Raw genomic sequence first — 24,974 nt, forward strand, 5'->3', positions numbered from 1 at the left:
AAGTGTATTACCCAGTAAGACACAGTTCATGAGTGGCTAGCTCAAGGAATGGACCCCAAACTAAAATGTTTCTTCTTGGATGCTCTCATTTTGGAAATACCACTGGGTGCCCAAAGTCAGTCATGATAATAACTCCATGTTTACTGCCTCAGTCCTGGACACGAGTTTCCCTTCAGATCTCAGGGGATGACACTCATCTATTCCTTCATTCCTCCCATGGCAGATGTTAGTACATGCTCACTTCCTAGGTTCCCAACTTTGCAAGAGGGACCTCCATTTCCCAAACTCTACTGAATGCACTCCTTACATGGATCCTCAAATTCAAGGACAAAGATCTACTTAGGACATGTTAGTCTCCAGGCTCCTCCTTTTCTGAAGACTTTGTTACTGTGATATTGTAGCCTCCGTGGAATACCACAGATTGGGTGCTCACCACCTGGAATTCATTCCTTTGTACAGTCCCATAAGCCAGACATACTATTGACAGAATTCAATCCTCAGTTCTGCCCACACCCCTCCTTAGCTCTCAGGTGGTCTTCTTCATCCATGGTGATCCCTCAATAGCCTCATCTGAGGTCCACTTTGTGTTCAAGTGACTTACCCATGTCCATGTCTTCTCATCCAGTTTCCCCCTTTTAAAAGAGTACCGATTAGGTTAAAATGCATCCAACACACTCATTTTCACTTGATTGCTTCTGGGAAGACCCTAGTTCTAAAATATGTCCTTGTTCTGTGTTACTGTAGGTAAGAATGTCAACATATGAAATATAATTAATCCACATCAGCATTGTCAGAACCTGTATCTTCATGTACAGTACACAAAGTGATGTTATACAATTCTGGAGGATTGAGCATGATTACTGTGAAAAAGGAAAAAAGAAAGTGAGGTGATTTTGCCAATGAGATGAACAAAACAACTGTATGAGGGTAGTGAATGGATCCTGTTGGTGCCTCCCTAGCCTAGAGTGTAGATTAATATTAACAGGCTCAAGGTGATGTGAGGTTATGCAATTGAGGGTCTGGCCACCAACTCCATGGATGGTCTCACCACTCACCTCATCTTCTAGACCTCAGTTGCCCTCCCTATAATGCCCAGGACTGGGCAGTAGAGTGTCACCACCTGCTGTGATGATGTTGGGGGCAGAGGGTTTCTGAAGCCATTTGTGTCAGTATCTCTGAGCACAGGGAACACATACACAGGCAGAAGAACAATGTGTGCAATGGGTGAGAGGTCTGGGGTCTACTACCTTTAGTTTTGCCTCCATCGACTCCAGTCTTCACTGCTTGATAGACACACACACCACTTAAAAATAATAAAAAATAAACCTTTTGTGTGTCTGTGTGTGTGTGAGAGAGAGAGACAGGGTTCCCTGTATAGCTCTGGCTATCCTAGATTTCACTTTGTTGACTAGGCTGGGCTTGAACTCAGAGATCTGCCTGCCTCTGCCTCCCAAGTGCAGCATTGTCTGAGTGTCTCCATTTCAAAGGCAGAGGTGGTTTGAAGGAGTTGCCTTCATGATCAGGACACTTGAGGAACACTACTCTCTTTTCCTACTTGGGTGGGAATATGTTAAAGGCTCTGAGACATCCTTCAGTGAAGACTAATTAAAAACTCTCCAAAAACACCTGACCCTAACCAAGGGCCCTCTCCTGGTAACACGATAAAGTTAGGTCCTGCAGGCCAAGTCCTCATTTGGGTAAGAAGAGAGCTGCCTCCTCAAGCCTCCTAGCCCCTGGAGCATCCTCCTAGAGTATCCTGGCCCCTGGAGCATCTCTCCTCCTAGAGTATCCTGGCCCCTGGAGCATTCCTCCTCTTAGAGTATCCTGGCCCCTGGAGCATCCTTCCTCTTGGAGCATCCCTCCTCCTGGAGTATTCCTGGTCCCCTGGAGTGTTCTGGCCCCTGGAGCATCCTTCCTCCTGGAACATCCTGACCCCTCGGCCCTTTATTTCCCCAGCAACCCTTCCATTTACTTCTTGAATTTATGTTATTATTTTTTTAATGTTAGAGAAGGAAGTGCCATGGTGTATTCCCACCCTGGCATAGTCTCCACTGCTCCGAGAGAATTGCCTGTTCACCAACTTCAAACATGGCAAATCCACCTCTGCCTTCTTCCTGCCCTATTGTTCTCCCAGATCACTTACACAGATCACTTTTTTTTTACCCACAGTGAGTCTCAGATACCATCTTAGCTGTGGGCAAAGGGACCACCGGGAGTTGTCTTTTCTGACCTCTGCATCTGAGCAGGCTCCTCGCCTTGGCCACTCCCCACATCCAGAAGAGCATGCCTCCCAATGGAACTCGTCACCTTTCCCCTCAACATGCACCTGATGTATGTGCCTGAGTCCCTCAGCCATATCCTTCCTATTGACACACTTATTTTTCTGTCTTGTTCTGGCACATAATACATGCTTAAACATTGTAACAGTTGTCAGGTGAATTAACATGTGTGCTCACAGGAGAAACATACATGTACTCTTTCTTTTCACTAGACTTTCTTTAGCTTTAAACAATCTTCCCATACTAGCCACCATGGAATCTTTTATAAAATCTTGCATGTGTATGTGGTACGTATGTTTGAGAGTGGGGATGCATGTTGTGCTACATGTATGAAAGTCGGAGGACAACCCCAAGTGTCTCCTCTTTCTCTTCTTCTACCTTGTTTGAGACACTGTCTCTTATTGGCTGCTGAAAGTTTAGGGGGTTCTCAAGCCTCTAGGGATCTCTTGGCCCCCACTTCCCATCTAGCAGTAGGAACGCTGCCATTATAGCCATACATGCTACCACACACGGCTCTTATGTGGGTTCTGGAAACACAAACTGGGGTCCTCATGCTTGCGAGGCAGTCTCTTTACTCACCCAGCCGCCTTCCCAGCCTCAGGCAGAGCCTCATAAAAATGTTGTATCATGTTTCAGTTTAGGGTTGTCCTGAGTTATAAAAAAGGATTCCATGTGGATTTTCCCCCTCTTTGAATAGTGCTGGATGGTGCTGAATGTCATGTGTGTTAATAGTCCTGTGTGGTAAATTCCCAGGCATGGGCTTCCTGAGTGATAGTGTCTTTATCTTACCTGCTCATAGCAATGGACACCAATGCCATGCATCTGTGCTGATCAGAAAAGTGGGCAATGGCAGGATCTAAATTGGATTTACATTTTTTTTTTAATTTCAAAAAGTTAGGAAATCTTACAAATTTCCACTGGCTATCTGTTTATTTTTCTTTCTTTTCTCTCTTTCTTTCTTTCTTTCTTTCTTTCTCTCTTTTCTAAGTTTGCTTTCTTTCATCTGTCATTTGCTGGGTTTTCTCCTCAAGGCTTATTGTTTCCTGATAAATAAGTTTGAAAGAAATCTTTAAAATGATGGTTATACTTGTTATTAAGATTTTCAGTTCACTGTTTATGACATTTCATTTTTCTTTATATTTGAATCTCACATATTTTACTGTGAAATGTAATATACTATTTTATAATAGCCCACAATGTAGTAGGTCTCCTTGAGGCATCTTCATACCTATTATGTCTTGGTTGACACTCTCTACCCAACTGCTCTTCTTCCTTTTTTTTCAACTCTAAATCCTCTCACCTCCAGTATTTCCCAGTTCACTATCATACCATACGTGTGCTCTAATCCGCACCCCTTCTCCCCCTTAAAGCCTCTGTTTCCCTCTCATGGCCCCATCCCATTTTCCCAGTGTCCACAGCAGTCCATAGGCACTGGAGGATAGTGTATGCGATGTTGTTGGTAGAATGTTCTAGATGACTTCTGGATCTTAGCTTCCTGATCATCTATCTGATTGCTGGTTGATTATTGATTGTTGTCCTATATGATGACAGAAGGAATAGCCATCAGTCCGTCCGCTCTGTTCAGCCTCTTTCAGGAGCTGTGATGTTTCGCACATATATGCACAATGGCTATTCTGTCACGGCACGCTGAATGGCACTAACCCCCATATACTGTTTATACTTTGTAAAGTCCAACAGCAGTTCTTTTCTGGGGATAGCCTTATTAAGAAAGGCTATGTCTCCTTGGTACCTCTCTACATTTATACTTGCTGTGTTTCCATGTCTGCCTTGAAGGTTAGTCCTTACCACTTGAACTGGCTCTACCTCTTCTTAAGGTGCCCCCCTTGCCAGCCTTCTTGTCTAGTTCTCTGATCTAATTCTGGCACTTCCAGTGTCTTCTCTGACTGTCTTGATCCAACACATCCCTAAAGACTGTTTGTTATGTGTCCCAGATCACCTCCAGATGGGTCCTTCTGCCATGGCTGTCTTTCATTTCTGAAACACTGGAAATAGTTAAGGTGAGGTAAGACACACAACAGTAGAAACAGGCCAGGGAACAGGAAGGCACCAAAGGTGAAGGATGGGGTCATGGATCCAGATAAGAAAGAGGGAAGAGGGAGGCATAGGGGCAGCCAGGTTATCTGAAGAGTTAATGAACACACCTGCCCCTCTTTTCTGGAGTTCCCAGCAGGAGATCAAAGGCTCCCTGGGACAGGAGGATGAGCCCAGAAAACAAAGGACAGGAGCAGTCTGGGGAACTGTGTTTTTTAATCAGCCAGAACTGATGGACAGGTTAGGGCTCATTCAATCCCAGGCCAGGTGTGGGTACTTGACTGGGCTTAGACCCAGAGGTGTTGGTCAGGAAACAGGTAAGGCAAGTACAAGAGAAGCAGGTGCCCCGTGTGCCCCAGACCCCCTGCCAACAGAGACCAGGGAGCAGTAGGCCCAGGGTCTGCCTAGGTTTTGGAGGGTGCTGTAAGTTGGAGCAGGTCACTAGGTCAGCATGCCCAGCACTCACCTGTAGGCTCACTATGTGCTGAGGGCTCAGACGAAGGCTATGTTCCTTCTCTGGCTCTGTCACAACTGAATCTGGGTGCCTCAGAGTCCCTCTTGTACAAAGTGTGCTGATATAGGTGGGTGGCTGGTAACTAGCCCCCTCCCCTGTGGGCTCAGGAGGAGGCTGGTGAAAGATGTACTAATTAGGAATCCCAAGGCCAACAGAAGACATGCGGGTGGGATGTGCAGCACCAACTGTCCCTCGTGCTGTAGCTCTGGGGAATGACAGATTGAGTAGTAAAGAGAGCATTTCATGACTATTTTACCCAGGGGACTGTTGGTGGAGGATAGCCTAAGGCAGCTTGGGAGCCTGGCTATGTGCTGCCATGGCCTGAGGCCTGGATCTTCTCTACGTTTGGTGCAGTAGAAGCAGCTAGAAGTTTTGGAATCAGGGAAGGGAGAGAGTTCTGTAGCTACCCAAGTCCACCTCAAGGAGCAGCTGAGACTAGAGCAAGAAGTTCATCAGGGGCCTATGGCTGTGCCTGAGCCATGGTGTCTTCAGAAAGAGCTAGCTGCCTGCAGTCACTGCGTATGCTTCCACTCCTGCCCTGGGAGGTCTCACACGAGGACCCGGCACAGGGGCCCTATAGTCTATTTGTTTGGAACAGAACAGAGATGGGTCGAGTGCCTAATGCCATGGAAGGGGTCCTTAGTATGGCTGAGTGAAAGACTGGTGGTGTCCATTCCAGGGAAAGGGAGCTTTGCCTCGAGGGGGGAGAAAGGAAAGGCCCTTCATCCTGCCATGTCCGCCCGCTCCAGGTATCGTGCCTTCCAGACAGACACATGCTCTCTAACACAGACATAGGTATGCACAAAGGCTGACAATGACAGAAACACACACACACACACACACACACACATCACATACAGATATGCCAATAGGAACACGCGTGCACATACATCCTGACCTCTCGTTGGAGGTCACACAAACACAACAGGGAACACGCCGACGTTCTCCCCAGAGCCCTAGTTCTGGCACAGAAGGAAAAGCTGTTCAAATAATGCAGGCTGTCACCCGGTAACCTTGCTCTGTTACTCATGTCAAATATCAAGGACGATGATTTTTTTTCCCTGGCTGCCGGTGACAGCTGCAAGGATCAGAGAAACATCATGTTCTAAGCTCTTCAAGGCCAGAGTGCTCCAGCATGAGACATTTTAAAACAACGCCAGAATGACATAAAGTTTGGACAAGTGCCAGACTTTAGCCCACCATAAAACCCTATCTACCCCTTCTCCTTGTGTCCAGGTGAGCAGCCCCATAACCACTGGCAAGCGATGGCTCAATTTGGCTTGCTTGGCTTCAGTTTACCAACGAAGAGAAGGGTGCCTCATTTCTCATCAGATCTGTGAAGTGCTACTACGGACATTCAGGGAAAGAATGTTCTCTAGTACCTCCTTGGGGGGTGTGTGTCTGACTCCTAGTGAATACTCTCAACAAAAGGACACCATCCCTCGCAATAGCACATGGGCTACTGAGATGGAAAAAAAAAAACACATACCAAATCAAAATAGACTTTATCATCCCCAAGAGGAATATGGAGGCTATGAGTATGATCATTTCACAGAGGTCACACATCTGGTGTGTGTCAGTCTAGAGCCCAGGTCCTGACACCCTTCAGTCTAGAGTCAGTGCAGCCATTAGGATTGTCTTAACTTTGATGGAGTTGGGGGAGGTTGGAGGCACTAGGGTATTGGTAAAAGGAGAAGTGTCGCTTTTAGAGAAATACTTGGTGTGTGTTAGTGAGTCCTGGGAAATCACACAACTACGACAGAGATTATTTTTTTTTTATCTAAAATGTAACAATATTATGATTCAAGCCAGTGCTTTCTGTCCACCTTTATTCAGGGAGTTAGGATTGGGGTATGGGGATCTTCAGATGAGCTTGAAGTAGGCAGCACTCCCACAGCACAGAAGTGTTCTGGGCATTTCCTGGGAAGAGGATTCTGCCTGCTGTGGGGGCGGTTAGCAAGGCGGAGGGAGAAGAAACTCAGGAAAGTTGCCTCTGCACTTTCCCACCACTCCCCTCCCCTCCCCCCTTCTCCCAGCATAGAGCCTCCAGCCTTTCATAAAGGGCGAACAGAGAAGGCCCAGCCTGGTGCCAGAATATTGCAATTCCCCCTTTCATGGTGGTGCTCCCTTATTCCCCCTAACAATCCCTCCAACACCTCTCCTCCCCCCCCCCCCCCCCACCAGGGGAGCAGCAGATGCCAGCTTTGGGAACAGACAAAAGGCAACATATCCCAGTCTCTGTGTCACGCAGGTTGGCACTCTCCTTGATAACTCATATTTTTCCAGTGCAGATGGCTCCTGTCCTTGAGAGAAACAAGGACCAAACATCCTTGAAAAGGTAAGTGCCCCATCCTTGGGCCATGAGAGAAGGGCAATTAAGTGTTCCCAGACAGCGGTGGCCAGTTTGTAAAAACACACTAGCTCCTGATAGCTACTTCCCAGGTCAGAAGAGTCCCCCCTCCCAGCTGCACAATTCTGTACTGTCTGAACAAACAACATCAGGTTTGATGGATGGCTTCCTCTTGTCACCTCCCCTGTCACATAACCCCAAGGCCCAAGGATCCCTGATTATGCATATGCATGTATAAAAAAAACCCCAAGTCCTGCACTTGAGCAGCGAGCATCACATTTCTAACCTGCACAGTGGGAGAGGTTTGTGATCTGACTCGAGTAAAGGCTTTTTTCTTATGTTGCATAGGACTAGCAATTCTTGGAGTTCTTCGGGGGGGGGGGTGGGCATAACAAGGATTGAGGAGGCTGGGGCAGACTGCCTGGTCCTGATGACAAGGGTGAATCCTGAGATCTACTATGAAGCACTAGATTTATATTTATCCTTGAAATACTACATTGAGAGCTTGGAGATGGGGTAGGGTCAGGTGAATATGACTTCACGAAGATCTCAGGGGGACCTAGGGAAAGTAAAGGTGTCCTTCTCATGTAGGTATCTATCCTTATGATGTTTTAGAGCCATTCATACAGCATGGCTTCAGTCAGCAAGGACAAGGGGAATAAAGTAAGCGGCTTTGTGCCCAGTGGCCTGATTGGCAGGAGAAGCTAGAGGGAAATCACAGAGACCTCTCTGTTCATTAGAGGGTTTGTGAGTCCCCTCTGGCAGGGAAGGAATGACAGCGACAGAGGCTGGGGTCCTGCTCCAGTCCTGAGGAAGAAGAGTTCTACCAACTATTTCCTCCAGCCATTCTCAGGAAAGTTCTAGTGAGAAAGGCCAGGCACAGTACAACCAGAAGGGGACATGGCCCTCTCCCTTCAGTGCTGGAGATGGGACCTCATGGGGATCTCCTAAACACAGATGCAGGAGACGCTGCGATGCATTGTGACCTGGAGACCCCACATACCTCGGGGGACACAGGAAGACACAGACACCACAAGGAGAGGGCTTTGCTGATTGCACTCAGGCATGGGTGAAACTACCCCGTGTTTAATATTACCCAGAAGGGAACATGGTTCTTGGGAGAGACACTGATTTCCAAGAGTAGTTAGTTTTTGGGATTGACCACTCTGCCTAGAAAGAGGGGGACATCATTTGTGTGATCCTGGATGAAGATTAGGAAAGGTCTGTTGAACTGGATCCGATGACCTATCTCAGTTGATTCATCCACTTTAAAGCATGAGTTTGTACCAGGCTTTAACCCCTTTTCATCGATGGTCAGCACGGCCTTACTTACCACCTGTAGGAGGAGAAGCAGAAGCACGTCAGAAGCAGGCGACACCTACTCTGGCCTAGGGTAAGATCACATGTGGAACGTATGAAGAAAGCCCCTCCAGTGGCTTGTATCTACCCTTTATGGTACTGCCCAGCCCTTAGCCTGCTCCATTGTGGTGACCCAAAGCCCCTTCTTCCCTCTCTCTCTAGCTTTTGCCTGCTTTGGCCCATTCCCTTTCCTGCTCCTTTCCTTACTTTATCTCTCATAGCCTTAGATACAGTGGGAGGGCCGTTTGTATTTCACAACTTTGGCTCAAGGGTCCCCTTTCTAGTGTACGGCTGTGAACTCTTTGGGGATAGGGTGTCTGAAGATGACCTTGAGTGTCCAGACACAAAGCTTACCCATCCTGAACTACCTTTAATTTCCCTTAACCAGTGATAGGTTTGGAAAACTCGATACTTCAGACTCTTGAGTTGCTCTAAATGCTATAGGTGGAAAAATTCTAGGATAATGTCCTAGGGGAGTGAGCCCAATCCTCTCTGTATAAATATAGGCAAACTGAACCCCAAGGTCTCAGTTGGACTGGGCAACTGAGACTGAGGTTCAGGGAGGCAATTCAGGGGAGCTACTTTTATTATCTGAGGCACCAGAATCTCCCTTTGCAGTTTGACCTCTGACCCCATCCTCCAGATAAATCCCAAAGGTCCCTCTGGAGGAGCTCAGCCCTGCCTTGGTCTGTATCCTTTCTGCTAGCTATCCTTAGCTTCACATCTGAGCTGCATCTCTACCCTATTTGACTCAAACAGACACAGGAACATCACTGTGAGGTGACCTTACCTTGAGGGACTTAGGAAGTGTGTCATTCATGACCACTGAGCTGTTGGCGCCACTGTTGAAAACATAGGCGATTCTTAGTAGGTTCATCACTGACTCCAAGTCATGGGTCTCAAACAATGACAGCTCTGGTGTCTCTAAATCAACCAGCCTGGTGTGTAGAAAAGGAAGCTTTTCTTTAGTGTGGAAGAACCAATACCTTTATACTGGTGGTCCCTAAAATGCCATCTCCTCAGAGAAACCCTTCAGGCAGACTCAGGGTGTTCACATGGAACCATGTTCCTGCAGTGTTTGGTCACCCCTCTTACTCATCCAGATATCTCCCCAAGACATGACCCCTCAAGAGAGTTGGAGTCAGTGCAACTAAGTACAACTGCTCACTGATGAGGGCCTATGGTTCACTTGGGCCTGCCTGTGTGCATTTCATGTAGCCCCATGTCATGCAACAGGTAGCAAGGCCCAGGCTTGTCTACAGAGCACCAGAAGCATTGGTGAAGCAGGGCTCTAAGGACCCAATACACCTCATGCAAGAGTGTCAGAACAACTGAGTCTCTTATAGTCATGGCCTGGGCTCTCTTTCCTGAGGTTTTCCATACAAGTTCCTCCCCTGTGGTCAAAACACCCTCGTGGACTGTCCACCTTCACCTCTAACCTTTAATGTGGTCAGGACCTGAGAGTCATCTTCATCTTCTTGGCTCAGCCATAATATACACTACAACTGTGGTCCCTGTGCTGGCCTCTGCATTTCTGGAATGGAGTATGTCCATATGGGGTGTGACCTCTCCAAGGGCAACGTGTTTACCTCTTTATATTGAGCACTGTTTTTGTCAATGAACCTGGCCTGCATTACAGAAATGAACACAGAGTCTGCTTGGAAGCTCAAAGTGGCTGTGGCCCCAGATTCTGGCCAGTCTTCCAGGGCCTTTGTTACTTAATGAACAGAGGTTGGGTGCCTCTGGGTAGTTCCTGGGACGGGGGATCACCTTAGTGATAATTGTCGTCTCATCCGGCGGAAGTGTGGGTAAGTCAGACGCTGTTCGACCTTGTGCATCTTCCCTATATCAGGTATGATGAAGTAGGCTGTGAGGTTGGCTGCAAGCGAAGAAAGCATCAGCACCATGCTAGACAAATCCTCGACTCGGAACAAGTATTTCATGCCTACGGTATGGATCATCGGTACCTTGATTGTCATTCCGTATCCTAAGTGGTAGTCCTTCACTTTGACGGACCAGCAGCCAAAGTCGTTGACGATTTTGGCTGGAAAGGATGAAGAAGACTGTCAGACAGGGGTGGGCGTAGGTCTGTGTGAGTATATCTGAAGAAAGGAGCCTCCTCTTGGAGCCCCAGTATCATGAGCTAAAAGTAGAATAGGAATGGATATAATAGGGCACACGAGCTTTGTGAGAGTCACTTGAACTTAAGATGTGTGTAGAATCTGGGTATATTCTGATAGAATCCAAAGGTAAAGTACCTTGGAAAAAGGTTTAATATTTTATTTTAATATTAAATATTTTTATTTTATTTAAATGTTAAATAAAAAAAATGTTGTGTTTATTAAATGGTTCCTCTGGGGATGCTAAGTGATAAAAAATGCAAATAACCAGAGGTCCCTAAGTCACATGTGCCCTTCTTTCCTTCGGAGGCTCCTTGTCCTTTGTTGACAATGGTCTAGTCGATTTTCAAGGCAAACCTTTATGGTACCTTGAGTCCTTTCCTGAGCCCACAGATACAGTGCATACGCCTGGGCAGTCTCCCTGATACTATATAAGATGATGACCATTTTGGCTATGAGAGCAGGGAGGTGGTTTGGGAACCTCTCGTTGAGGTCATCAGAATGAGTAGACCCCTCAGATACCCTGACCCATGTTCTCATTGGAAAAGAAGGGATCACGGGAAGGGAAGGAAGCTGTGGTCTGAGTGCCATGTCCAGCAGGACTTTGCCCAGAGGAGAGGGAGCTCTGGTGAAGAGGAAGAGCCCTTAGTCTTGAGTTCTTACCCAGGCCACAGACTCCTAAGGTCATTGCTCCTGACCTTCCCAATTCTAAGCAGGACCTGGTCATGCTTGAGGTAAAGTTTAGTTGATCAAGTGTATGTGCTCCACAAAGTTCCATGCACTGTGCAACCTCACTAATTCTTTCATTACCTCAGAGCAATGGGCTACCTTTGGGAAATGGATAGTCAAACCATGGACAGATAAAATGGCTTGTCCAGTGAAGACAGGAAATGAATGATGGAGGCCACATTTAAAGCCAATGTTTTCAGACTCCAAAGCTGACTCTCTCTACAGTGCTTACTGTTTCATATCCTATGGGAACTGCCCTATGTACACTGAGCTACTATTTACTTGTAAAATACAAGACATTTACAAATTCTCTTGTTTCACTCGCACAGATTGCAAAAGAGCATTTGTATATAGGCTGTCAAGCCCAGCCCAGGGGTTGCTTTAATACGTCATCCTCCAAACGTATTGGCTGCTGGAAAGTGTGCTGTTTAATGGTGAAAGACTGAAAAAGATACATACATGCATCCTACCCTCTTACATTTTGAGATTCCAAGGAGACAGAACATTGGAATGTGAGCATCTATTTGGATAAATCCCCTGGAGCCAGCTCAGCCAAGTGACACACCCTTACCTTTCCAGATAATGTAGTTCACCACAGCCAGGAATGTGTCACTCTCCAGGTTCTTGACAATGTTCACTATTTCTTTCTTGCTTTTCTCCATCACATATTTGTTGATCTGTGTCTTTGCTAAACGGCTGTCTGTAAAGTTGATGGAGATTATGTCAGAGTGGTATAGGTCCTTGACTCCTTTCACAAATTTGTCTACTGGTGTCAGGTCCTGGTGGATGAACACACTGCTACCACTTTTTAGTGGTGATAGCTCTTCAGGCTGGTGGATGGCACGGAGCAGATACCAGAAACACTTGTGGATTTCAGGTTCAGGCAAGCCTGTTTTGTTGAACCTTAGGGCCTCCAGGATGTGTTTGCTTAAGTTTCCACTGGCTCCCAGAGACAGCATTGAAATGGCAGCAATGACTCTAATAGGGGAGAATAAAATATTTCCATTTGCTGACAGTTGGGCCATCTCTTTGAACAAGGTGATGGAGACATTGCAGATGGTAAGAGCCACCTTCCGGCACTGGAAGGGATCAATGTTTGGGTCTTCAGAGAGTTTTTCATATTTAGTCTTGGTTATGGGAAGCAGACAGCACAGGCCTACTAGCAAGAGGAGTCCACGGGAGAAAAGGGGTGCCGTCATCCTGCAAGACAGAGGGAGGAACACAGCCCTGTGTCAGAGCCATGACAACTTCCACTAACCAATGATTGACATGTGTAGAAGCAACCACCATTTCCTATTCCTATGCTGTGTGTCCAACCTGGGCCAGGCACTTTCTATAACCTCATTATTGAAAGACCTAGGGATACCTCTCAGGGCAGGTCATGTCTTCCTGGTCTGTGCTTCCCTGTTATAGAAAAGTACTTTGCCTTTCTTTCTCAGTCCCAGCTGGGGAGCTATACAGTTCTCCATTCCTTGATGAGAAAGAACATAATAGGGCAGAGGGGTTAAAGAATATGTTTAAGGTTCATGAGCAGGGACTTTGGCAGAGCCAGGTCGCATACAAAGCAGGCTGTCTGGGTCCTACTCCACTCCCATCGACAATAATTCAATGCAAGAGAAACTGCCCCGTTTAACAAAAAACCATGTCACTAGGACCCATATGACCTGTAATAAAGATCAATTTCTGAGCTTCATTTTACAAACAGAAACATAATGGAATTAGTTATATAAATACAGATATGGTTACTGGTACCTGGATGTGATCGTGGGGGAAGTTTGTAGGTTTGCTTCAGCTTTTAGGACCAGCTTGAGTACTGTAAGGTCGGAACCAGAGCAGGAGCCTAAATGACAAAGAGGGTGGAGGGGTTAGAAGGGCAACAGCTCAGTGAGGAATTAATGAGCGTATCTTCCCTTGGAGATCAGAAGTTCTTCCCAGGTGATCAAGGGCAGATGGCCCCAGGGCAGACAGAGGCCTAGGGTCCTGGGCTGTCCATAGAGTCTTGGGAAACACTCTTTAAGGGTAGCAGGTTTTTGTTGTTGTTGTTGTTTTTTAAAGCCCATTTTTCTCCTCTAAGAGAGTTGTGTGTGGAATTGTATAAGTCCTTGAATTCACGGGCAGAGGTTGAGGTCTGTGACTTTGGGTAGAGGGGCATGGAACTGGGTGTGGAAGGATGCCCAAGCCAAGAATATACTGTGTGTGGGAATGGGGGAGATGGATAGGACTACCTGAGGGGTTTCCTTAGTCCCCTCCACCCCAGGTAGAGACCACACAAAAGTAAGAGATCCAGAGTCAGCCCAGGACCTCCTCAAGGAGGGAAAACCACCAGGTCAGCCCGAGTCAGTGTTCAGTAGTGTGTATTCTGTATGCTCAGATTCCAGAACAAGGTCTTTGCCCTCAGAGGTTGAATCTCTGCTTCACCTTGCTCTGTGTGGAGGACGTATGGAGGCCGGTAGTAAGGTGGGCAGTGCCCACCCCATGGGTTCAGAAGGAGGTGGGTTACAGACTTACTGAGTAGCGTCTGTGGAGGCAGTGAGAAGCTCGTGGACTGGTCATGCAGCATTGACTTCCCCTTAAGTTTTCACCCTGGAGACTTATAGGCACAGCAGAGTGTGGGGGACACTCAGTCCCTATGTGTGTCCTGACATTTCATGCTGGAGGAGAGCCTTGGGCAGCTTGTAATCCTGACCAGAAGATGGCGTGGCATGTGTGGCTGTGACCTCAGCACCTGGTTATCTTTCTCTGAACTGACTTAGTGAAGCAGAACTGTCCAGTGCCAACCCTTCTGAAGGGAGACAGAGGGAGCCCTGTGGCTACTGCAGCCTACCTCTGGGAGTGGCTGAGAGGTCATGGGTTCATACTTATGCCAAGCCTTGGTTTCTTCAATAATCATTACCTGCCAGAAGTCAGTGAGTATTCCCAGTCCCGGCCTGGGAAGCCTCGTGTGCATACTAGAACCTGTGCTGCATGGCATTCAAGCCTAGTTGTCTAGGACAGACTGGGGATAATAGCTGGAGCTTCAGAAGAGGTCTTTGGGGTAGCAGAGAGAGAAATGCTGGCGTCTACTCCAAGGATGATTGGCTTTACCTTGAGGACAGGGAGGATAAAAATCCCTTCATCCTCCTGTGTACATATGATCCATGTAACTCATGTAATACCCTTCCAGATGCACATGTTAAAATACACGCACAGAGCCACGGACCCAGACCCAGACCCAGATGGAAAGCATACATGCACACAGCACTTCCTGCTTCTCTAACCTTTACCATACTGTGCCTGGCAGGCCTGCGAGGGTCCTGAGGCTGCAGAGGCTGTCATCTGGTAGCAGCATGTTCTACACTCGCTCCATGAAGACACAGCTCTCAGCCTTTTTAAACGAATGGTCAATATTCCACTGGATGCTTGCCTATCTTTTTCTTGTCCAATCATTTATTGATAGACCCATGGCTTAGGGGTTTATTCCAACTTGCGTCTACCATGTTGTCCTGAACTGGAATGTGAACATACTTTTCATCATCCTTTCATTCCTTCTGGAATAAAAGAGAGGTGACATTGCTGGAGCATAGGGTATGTTGGTTGGTTCTGATGATCATCCTGATTGGACTTTGAAAGCCCTAGGGAACTGGCGAGGCAGACAGCTAGTAGTGTGTCTGAGGGTTTTTCTAGAGCTGATAGGTCGTAAGGGCTTTGACTTCATCTATGGCCTGACCTGTGGATGGATTCATATGACACCATTTTGGGGGAGGTGAGGAACTTCCTTGTTGGAGGAAGTCAGGCACTGGGTGTCTGTCTGTCTGTAGCAATAATTATAAAACACCTTAGTTCCAATGAGCTCTCTGTTTATTATTGTGTCTCCTTTAGACTAAGAAAGAAAAAAAATCTCATAGGTTAAGTTGGTATGGATTTTTGTGTGATGATGTTAGAAATTCAAAGTCATATATATATATATATTTTACAACATCCTGTGTATGTGATTTAAGCCTGGTTTAAAATATTCTTTATATGATGATGAAGTTTCAAGGTTACAAAGGTCTATTCAGATTAAGAAAAGGTAATTTAAAATATATGCCTAACTATTTATGTCTTTGCTAGTACATGGTCACTGTATGCTTGTTTCTGACCTGTCTTAAATGTGGTCTGAAAGGGGTGTGTAACAACCCATTTTTCAATAAAATTGAGCTATCAATAAAGTAAGACAGCATAAAACAGCGGTAGAGCAGTATGAAATAATTTCAAAGTTATCCATATTTAAATAACATCTGAATCTCTGTTATTTTAGGGATTGGTTAGCCAGAAAAGCAAGAGGTGAATAGGGCCCGTGAGGCTGGTGGAAGGAGCGAGAAATAGCATTAATTCACACATTCAAGAATTATAAAACATCTTAGACATAATGAACTCTGTTTATTATTGTGTCTCCTTTTTGACTAAGAAAGCAAAATAATCTCATATTTTAAGTTGGTATGGATTTTTGTGTGACAATGTTAGAAATTCAAAGTTCTATTTTTAAAACATCCTGTGTATGTAGTTCAAGCCCTCCTGCTGCTTCATTATATTTCATAATCATTAGGGACTGAAACCCAAGAAAATATGAGGTGTTCCATGGCAATGCCCCAGGGATGCGGGGCTAAATGGCTCATGGAAAACCATGAGCCTGTGGACTAAGGAGATCTGGGGATGGCAACGTTTCCCATCAGTGCATTTGTACTGAATGTTGCTCTTTCAATAGAATGACTAAGACAGGCAGTATTTTCATGTTCTATTAAACCTTATTAGGTATGGTTGTGTGTGTTCATAGGGTGTCATGTGTTCCAAGCTGGCCTTGAACCTAGAGTTTTCTGTGTAGTATGAAGATGACCTTTGACCTCCTCAGTTTCCTGTGGTCATCACCCAATTGCTGTGACTATGGGTATGCGTCACCATGCCCAGTCCACGTGGTTGCACCCAGCGTATGTTAGGCAAACACTACCAGCTGAGACATATCTTTTTTTTTTTTTAACTTAAATCCATTCAATGCCATACTCCTGGTCACCCCTCCCGTAGTCCTTTCCCCATCTCCTCTCCCTTTTTCCTCTGAGAATGTGGGGGCCTCCCTCGGTATCCCCCACCACCCTGCCATATCAGGTCTCTGCAAGGTTAGGTGCATCCTCTCCCACTGAGGCCGGATAAGTCCGACCAGCTAGAAGAACATATCCCATGTACAATCAACAGCTTTTGGGATAGCCCCTACTCCAGTTGTTTGGGACCCACATGAAGACTGAGCTGCGCATCTGCTACATATGTGTAGGAAGTCTAGGTCTAGCCCGTGTGTGGTCTTTGGTTGGTGCTGGGTCATATCTTTAGCCTTTTGTGTGTGTGTGTGTGTGTGTGTGTTTTTATTTATTTATTTTTTTTTTTTAAGCAGGTCCTTAGCTGCCAAATCCCAAGACTAATTGACACTGGCTTGTGTCAAGCTTGTGGTGGATGACAGCAGACCTTCGGGGATTCAGGAATTCTTCTCATCTTCTGTAAAAAAAAAAAAAAAAAAAGGCCTATATATACTGTTAACCTTGGAGTACCATGCAGTGTTAGAAAAGCATCCGAGAGACATAAAACAGCAGTGTAAGGAGCTGTGTCATTGTGGAGTGGGTTCTGAGATTTCGAAAAGCCTATATCAGGCCTGGTCTCACTCTGCCTCCTGTTTGTGGGATGCCACGTAAACTCTCAGCTCCTTCTCTTGCCCCTCCTGCCTGCTTGCTTGCTGCCATGCTCCCAGCCATGATGATCATGGACCAACCCTCTGAAACTGTAAGCAAGCCACCAATTAAATGCTTCCTTTAATAAGTTGCCTTGAACATGATGTCTCATCAGAACAATAAAACAGTAACTAAGATATGGTAGAATAATAATTTGGCTGATGGGTGGAACCAACTATGCTCTACAGGAGGGAACCCTTGTTTGGTACTGTAGGTCCCAACAAAAACCTGTGGCTCAGGTCAGAGACCCAATTGGAGGCTGATGTCATTGTTTTGTTAAGTGTATGCGATGTGCCTGTCAGTTTACCTTCTGAACATATGTGTTTATTCCCATGGATTACCGTTACTGGTAGCCTAGGCCAGGAAAACTTCCTTTTGCAGTAGATGGTGATTACCACACTGAGTTATCACCAGTCAAATTGTCAATGCTAATCCAGCTGCTGTGGCCTCATGGCCTATCACTCAGCTCTACATGTAAGAAAATGACCGTACCATCTAAGGCTCAGGGACGGTAGAAGAGGAATCCAAGGAAGAGGTCAGGTATTGGCTAGCTTCTTTTTCCAGATTGAAACATTTTCTCATGGAGGCAGAGGAACCTCAGAGGCTCAAGAAACAAGATTCACCAGGCCCACTCCTGAGATGACGTAAGCAAGGCATAACTGCCCAGATGGGCATCTCTTCACTTGTGAAGCTGCCTATAAGTTGTGTGAGGAACTTCGATCACACCGCTTTGCAGATGTCTCATCCATGTTGCTGTGTGAGGCTGCTCAGAGGTTCAGGTTCCCTAAACTGCACCTGTAAATATGCACACACTCATGGTCTGGCAAAGAACCCCAGTGAATTTATTTACTCACTCGCTCACCAAGCAGGACTTTGATTTAAAAAAAAAAAACTATTTTATTCTATTTTGGTTTGTCACTGCCTTCTTTATCTGGGGTGAATAGAATTAGCCTTCCTGGAAAAATTCATGTAATACCTGAGCTGAAGTCATCAAGGATGAGAATCTGATAGAGAAAGATAGAGAAACTGATGCTCAAGTTTTCTTGTGTGCGTGTGGTGTGGGGTACCGTACTACACCAATGAACAAAGGAAGGTTGAGGGTCTCATCTTTGATGACGAGTAGGAAGGGCCTGTTGAACTTCACAGTGAGGACTTGAGACTGCAAATCCTCCTCAAGGTTTGGAATTTCTTGGTCTTCTCTTTCTCTAGCTTCAATTCCCAAAACAGCTTTATGCACAGCCTAGAGGGGAGGGGGAAAGGAGGGAGGGAGACAGAGACAGAGAGAGAGAGAGACAGAGAGAGAGAGAGAGAGAGAGAGAGAGAGAGAGAGAGAGAGAGAGAGAGAGAGAGAGAGAGAGAGAAGCAGAGGCAGGTCAGAAACTATGACATCCCCACGTTAAGCTGACGTAAGATACATGTGAGAGCCTTATTCAGGGAGGGCCTCCCGGGGCCACCTTCCTCTGGACAGTCTTACCTTGTCCATCACTGCCTGTCTCCATAATCTCTCCATAATCACTCAGGACCTTCCCTGACTTGGCCTCCCTTTTCATTTTCTCCCTTTGTGACCCCTATAACTCATACACCCTGATGCAGCCTAAAACCTCAGAGGGGAAGGACCTCTCTGTCCCCTATGTTCTCTGTGTCTTCTTTCAAGTGCACAGTTTTTAGCTTCTTGAGTCAAAGACTCTGAATGTGAGCCTTAGAGTGCCCAAACTCACCAAATCTACAGCTCATGTTCAACTGCCCTTGTTTTGGGTTTACTGATTTTCCAGGAACCGTTGTACTTTGCGGCTCACTTGTTACTTTGTGGAAGATTCTAGAACATTCTCTGAAGTAACTGAGCCTAAGACTCTCCCAATAAGTATGAGAAACCAATAGTGAAGTGGTAGGAGGCCTTGGGCAAAGATTGTTAGGTAAATACCTCGGGAAAAAACCATGGTACCACCTGCCTGAGAAGTCATTTCCCAGCTCTGACCTTTAACCCCACCCTGTCTAGCTACCTCCTGAGACCTGGGCCTTGCTCATGTGCCCTCTCCATCCTCAGCCTCATGCCCAAGTTGTGCCCTCTGCATTCCTTTGTGCTCGCCAGACACCTGGAACCACTCATTGGTTAGGCGGTCTCACCTTGGACAGTTTCACAGGACCATCTGTTGTGACTTTTGACAGGTTAGCCTCGCTGCTGAAGATCTGGGTGATGCCCAGCTTCCTCATGACTGTTATCAGGTCATAGGTGGCAGAGACGGTAAATTTGGGGAAATATACATTGGCAAACCTGTCATGGTGGAAGAAAAACAAAGTCTCCTAGCCGCTCCTGTTCTTCCAGGACCCACCATGTTGGGAAAGTGTTTTTTTTTTTTTTTGTTTTGTTTTGTTTTGTTTCATTTACTGCTTGTTGCCTCTGACCATAGCAGTAGCTCCTCAAGTCCCACCTTCTCTGAGAAATCCTCCTGACAGATTCAAGGTGCTCACATGGAACCCTGCCTCACCTCCTTGGTAGCTAGGAATGTTTCTGAGAGTTAGCAGGAGTGATACAATGGAGTAGCATCTATTCAGACAAGAAGAGTGGGGTGACCCTGTACACCGAAGGAGGCCTGGGAACACAATGTTCTTCAACTCTGTGACTAGTTCTGATCTCAGCCCCATCTTATCCTCTGTTCTCTGCTGGGAGTCCAGGGCCTTAGGGCTGTGCTCAGCAGAGCGGCACCTCTGCCTACACTTGCCAGCAGGGCTGGGGCCTGGGGTGGGGCACTGATGGAGAACACACTCTGACCTTTTGGCTCTTGGGAACCCAGTAAACCACGCTCAAGAGTGACAAAAGAACAGAGCCTCCTGCAAATGTGCCCGAGGTCCACCCTTAATCTTTCCTTCTTTAGGCCTCTTCAGCCAAGCTCTGCCAGTGTCTACTGTGAGAGTCATCACAGCCAGATGAACTTATTCTCTGAGAGAAGTGCCTTTTCAAGGAAAGTCCAAGGCCCAAGCACACTATATTCTGGGGCACATGTCAGTTTCTTTTTTAGCAGTCTGTATAATGTTCATCAAGACTACAGCAACTCAGACGAATATTCTGGACAGAAAGCTTGCCCAGCAACAATACTTTTACCAATGCCTATTCCTGCCTTAGGGTTTCTTGACCCATGGACTGCATGTGCCCAAGAAGCTTCTAGAAATCCCTTCCACGTCCCCTTTAGCCTTTCCCTTGCACTGTCCTCCTTCAGTCTACTGGTGGCTGTTCCTTGCTGCCCCAGGACAATTGTCTTCTATGGAAATTCTCAGACTGCCATACCTTGTGCACACTCTGTCATGGAAACTGTACCAATCGTGGTCTTTATCTCAAAGCCCATCTTTATTCACAAACTCCAGCAGCATTCCCATTTAGAAGGCTCAGTGTGCATGATGTGAAGGCAATTTCAAACACTAGGACTACAGAGTTCCCAGTGAGCATTGCTAGGGCTTACAACCTGCTTAGCACTGCTTTCAAGAGGTTCTAGGTCTTGAATAGTAGCTGTGACCCAAGGATGGGGTCTACCTGCTACATCTGGGCTGATGGCCAGTCCTGAGGGGTGACTGACCTCAGAGGATAGGACAGTTCTGAATAGGTCCATATACTAGGGAATCACCTTGGGTTAATGTGCCTCTGAATGCTATTGAGGTACTCATGGCTCAGGTTTTGCACCAGCTGCTGCATCTTCCCAAGGTCTGGTAGAATGAAGATGGCCATGGCATTTCCTACATAGTGCTGTATCAGCACCCAGCTGGACAGATTCTTATCCTCGTGCAGGTAAAATTTACCCAAGCGGTTGACCATGGTCACAAGGTACATCTTGCCTGTATCCAGATAGAACTTATTTTCCATAACGTGCTCAACTTCAATTTCACCATTATGGATTCCTGGGGAGAGGGAAGAGGCGATCAGTGAGTGGTGGGATCAACATTTAGCTAAATGTCAGATCGAGTGGTCCCCTGGTCCCTTGTGAGATGCTGCGCTCTTAGCCTCAGCTTCATCACGTATAAATGGCATGCTGAATGTGACCACAAAAGTCTGCTCAATGGACTTTGTGATGATCACGTGAAGCTGTAGATTAGAATATGTTTGTGTTGGACTAATTACTGGAAAATTTGCAACTTCCTCCCTCTCTCCCTCCCTCCCTCCTCCCTCCCTCCTTCCCTGCTTTTTCTCTTTTGGATATTAGGCATATTTGATAGTTTCCTTAGGACTTGTTTGTGGTATAAACTGAATATAAGGACGTCCCATGCAGTCAGCCCCCTCTCCATCACTGAGGTACAACTCTGCCCTTGCCTGGAGATCCTCAGTGAACACTGGAAGCTCCTAAGTCAAACTTCACTGCTGAAAGGTCCTGCCTCTTTCAGATAGTCATTCAGTCTGTATTTAGGGGAAAGTTCATATGTGCAGATGTCAGGACACAGCCTCCTTGGCTGTGCACACCATTGAGACTGTCAGAGAAGGCAGAACCTCAAGGACTGAGCTCATTGGAAAGGAGCAGACAATGGGGCTGGGGAAAAGATTCAACTTAGTCACAGCAGAGTTGTGCAGGACTCTGCCCAGGGACAAGGATGCCATGGTGGAGGGAAGACATTTTGGCCTTGATTCCCAGCCCCTACCAAAGGGTCATGGCCTAGATATTTTCAGACAGGATGTCAGGCTTGGGGGACCAGGAGTTAGTTGCTCTGGGTAACTAGTAGCTCTTCCATGGCCAGAGAGTAATGGTTAGCTTTCACTATGAAGGTGAGATAGTCTTATCTCAAAACATAAAAGGATTTTTTTTTGTTTGTTTGTCTTTCTCTTTTAGTTGAGTAATAGTGGCTTCCATGCCTGATGAAGTGAATTTCATCCCTGGAGCCTAGATGGTAGGTAAGAACCATAGTAGAAAGAAAGAATTGGCAACCATGGGTTGTATATGGTGTGACATCCATATGTGTTCTGTGGCATGTGTAGGCATACACGTACTCACAACAGTAAGTAAATATATGCAAAACTCCACCACTTCTTACTCAAAGCTAGTGATAGCCATGCTACCAAGGCATGGTCATAGGCTATTGTGTGACTTAATCATCATAAAAAGATGGGGCTAGTCAAATGATGCCCATGACACACACCTTACTCATTGTCATTTCTGACTCCATAATGAGCAACACCCCAACTGTCCCAAGGTGATGATCATTTAGAAGCCCACCAGGCCTCTCCCCAGCCTGTCTACTTTGACAAATATTTCCTCTTCTAGAAGAACTCCTACCTGCTCACTTTCTTGCCCAACTATAAATTCTTTTCTAATTGAGAATAAGAACTCAAACCCCAGGGTTCTGACCTCTGTGGTTGTCCTCCCAGTGCAAGCTCTACCTTACCTTCAAAGTAGATGTAGTTCACCAAGGCCAGAACTGTGTCTACCGGCAGCTCCCTGACCACCTTAACTATATGACCATAGCTTTGCTTCTCCACGTGTTTGTTGACTTGCATCATGGCTTCTCGTGTGTCCCTGAAGTCTATGGGGATGGCTTCCGAGTAGTATGACTCTGTAACCATATTTTTGAACTTGTCTACCACCTTCAGATGCTTAGCAATGAACAGGCTGCTGCCCATGGTTAGCTGGAGCTGCTGGTTTGGCTGGAAGAGTGTATGGAGGAAATATTGGAAGCACTTGTGTAGCTTCTTTTCAGTCATGTCTGTGAGATTGAGCCTCAGGCCCTTCAGGATTTGATGGTGAGTGTTGCCCTTAGCTCCCAGGGAGAGCATTTCGAAGGCAGCCACGATGTTCACTGGGGAGAACACAATGTTGGTTTGTTTGGGACAATGGATTGCCTTTTGAAGTAAGAACAAGGAGATGTTTGTGATGGTGGGGATAATTTTCTGGCATTGGGGGAGCTCCTGGATCCTGTTGTCATGGTATAAGGCATCTGTCTCTTGGTAACCTTTAGTCTGGGAGCCAGAGAGCAGCACACAGCAAAGACTGCCTAGCAAGAAGCTGCGATAGAATGAGGGTGACATTGTCCTGTAAAGACAGAGAAGGGCACAAAAGCCCTAAATCAGGAACAAGATAACTTTCACTGAACAAACCAACCACTGACAGCAAGTAAAAGCAACTATTTTCCTAAAGCTGTGTGCCCAACTTAGCCCAGAATGTTCCACATCCTCATCATGGAAAGAACCAGAGTAGACCATCACGGTCACGAGAGCTTGGTTACACTAACTCATTGCTTTGGTTTTCTTTCTATAATTTTACACTGTGTATGTGTGTGTGTGTGTGTGTGTGTGTGTGTGTTGTGTATGTGTGTGCACAAATGTGTGCACTTGCATATAAGCACCACATAAAGTATATAAAGGTCAGAGGACAACGTGTGGGAGTTTGATCTCTCCTCCCATGTTACCATGTGGCTCCATGGATCACCAAGGATCACCAAGCATGGCTGTAGTTATCTTACGCTCCGCAAGCCCCCCCCCCCCCCACTGCTTTCTTGTTGAAGTCCTACAGTGGTAGCAATTATGGCCTTTCATTTCCTGATGAGGAAGTCAAAGTCCAGTGAGGTGAGAGCCCAATCCCAAAGCCGGTGCTCAGGCAGTGGCAGAACCAGATCCCACAGTGGGCTGACTGGGTCCAGAGCCTATGTTTTTTTGACAGATCTCTTTGTATCTGTAGTGATGGCAAGATGCAAGTGCCATGGCCCAATTTTACTAGGGGTGAGGACTAAGGCATAGTAGATAAAATGGAATCACAAAAAGTTACACAACAAGGGGGTCAGGCCAGGATGAGGAGGAGTATGCTGTTTCATAGAAGGTGGGTAGTTTCCATAGGCCTTCAGGATTTCATGGGCAGAGAAGCTGCTGGCCAGAGAGGGAGGGATCTTGTGCTGCCGACGCAGGTGCGCAGAGTGGTTGTAGCACACCTTAGTCTTGCTCAGGTCTCCGTGATGACACAAACTTCTGTCATCTCCTTCTTACCCCAACTCCAGCTACCTTCACCTTATAGATTACTTGAGCACGAACTTGCTTTTGGTCCAAGTTCCTTGATCTTCTGAGCCAGTAGGTTCTGGAGTAGTTTGTGGCCATTACCTATGGGTTCCAGATAGCTGTCTCCATCAGAAAAAAATGAGGCTCAGAGTAGTCCATCGAGGTTACTCAGCCAGGAAAGCTGAGCTGGGGCAGGCTAGTCTCCAGCTGCTGGCATGTGCTCTATGTGCAGCTGAGGCAGTTCCTGTGGCACTGCCTACATCGGGCATGAGAATAGCAAGAGGTTGGTTTTTTTGGTGGGTAGGGGTGCGGGATCCATTAACTTGTAGGATGATGCCTCTGGCAACCAAGCAGTCCTTGTCTGTATTCTGGCCACCTGAAGTCAGTCAAGGAGAATCAGGACCCTCTAGAGACACACAGTTGTAGATGGTTGGGGGGGGCATAAGGAAGGAAGGGGAGAACAAATCTACATTCTGATTTGGACTTTGACACCAGTCATTTTGTGCAACAAATACTTAAACTTGGCTACATCTCGTTTTAGACAAGGTAGCAGGGGAGAGTTAAGAAGAATTAAAGGAGAGATGAATCTTTCACCAGGATGTGACCTCGGGGCAGTTCACGGGGGGGGGGGTGGGGGAGGAACGAGATAGGTTTTGTACACTCCTAGCCATCAACAGTAGCTGGGGGCATGGAGCAGAGATGGAATTTAGGGTTATGAACCCAGATAAGAATGAGTGTGGAGGAGGGAACAGAGGGACACACAGGTTATCTGAAGAGTTAATGAACACTTCACTAACTCGTGGGTGTGGGAGTTCCCATGAGGAGATCAAGGACAGATAGCACCTGGGCAGGAGGGTGGAGCCCAGAGGGCAGAGGGGCAA

At 46.6% G+C, this 24,974-nt stretch overlaps 1 protein-coding gene across 2 annotated transcripts; it reads right to left on the reverse strand.

Annotated features, from left to right (window-relative positions):
• Window positions 1–6,658: 6,658 nt before the first annotated feature.
• On the reverse strand, window positions 6,659–14,050 carry LOC116080037 (alpha-1-antitrypsin 1-6-like). Of its 2 annotated transcripts, XM_031356257.1 has the most exons (6): window positions 13,912–14,050; window positions 13,156–13,243; window positions 11,975–12,603; window positions 10,325–10,598; window positions 9,345–9,492; window positions 8,241–8,531 (listed from the first exon to the last, which is right to left on the reverse strand). In XM_031356257.1, the coding sequence occupies exons 1-6, from the start codon at window positions 13,961–13,963 to the stop codon at window positions 8,340–8,342; spliced, it is 1,383 nt and encodes a 460-aa protein (XP_031212117.1). In that variant the 5' UTR covers window positions 13,964–14,050; the 3' UTR covers window positions 8,241–8,339. The 2 variants fall into 2 exon arrangements, with proteins under 2 accessions (XP_031212118.1, XP_031212117.1); XM_031356258.1 differs by lacking the exon at window positions 13,912–14,050 and having other exon boundaries at window positions 6,659–8,531; window positions 10,325–10,433; window positions 13,156–13,237.
• Between the last annotated feature and the right edge of the window lie 10,924 nt (window positions 14,051–24,974).

This window comes from Mastomys coucha, unplaced genomic scaffold (genome assembly GCF_008632895.1).
Source record: "Mastomys coucha isolate ucsf_1 unplaced genomic scaffold, UCSF_Mcou_1 pScaffold6, whole genome shotgun sequence".
Taxonomy (NCBI): Eukaryota; Metazoa; Chordata; class Mammalia; order Rodentia; family Muridae; genus Mastomys; species Mastomys coucha.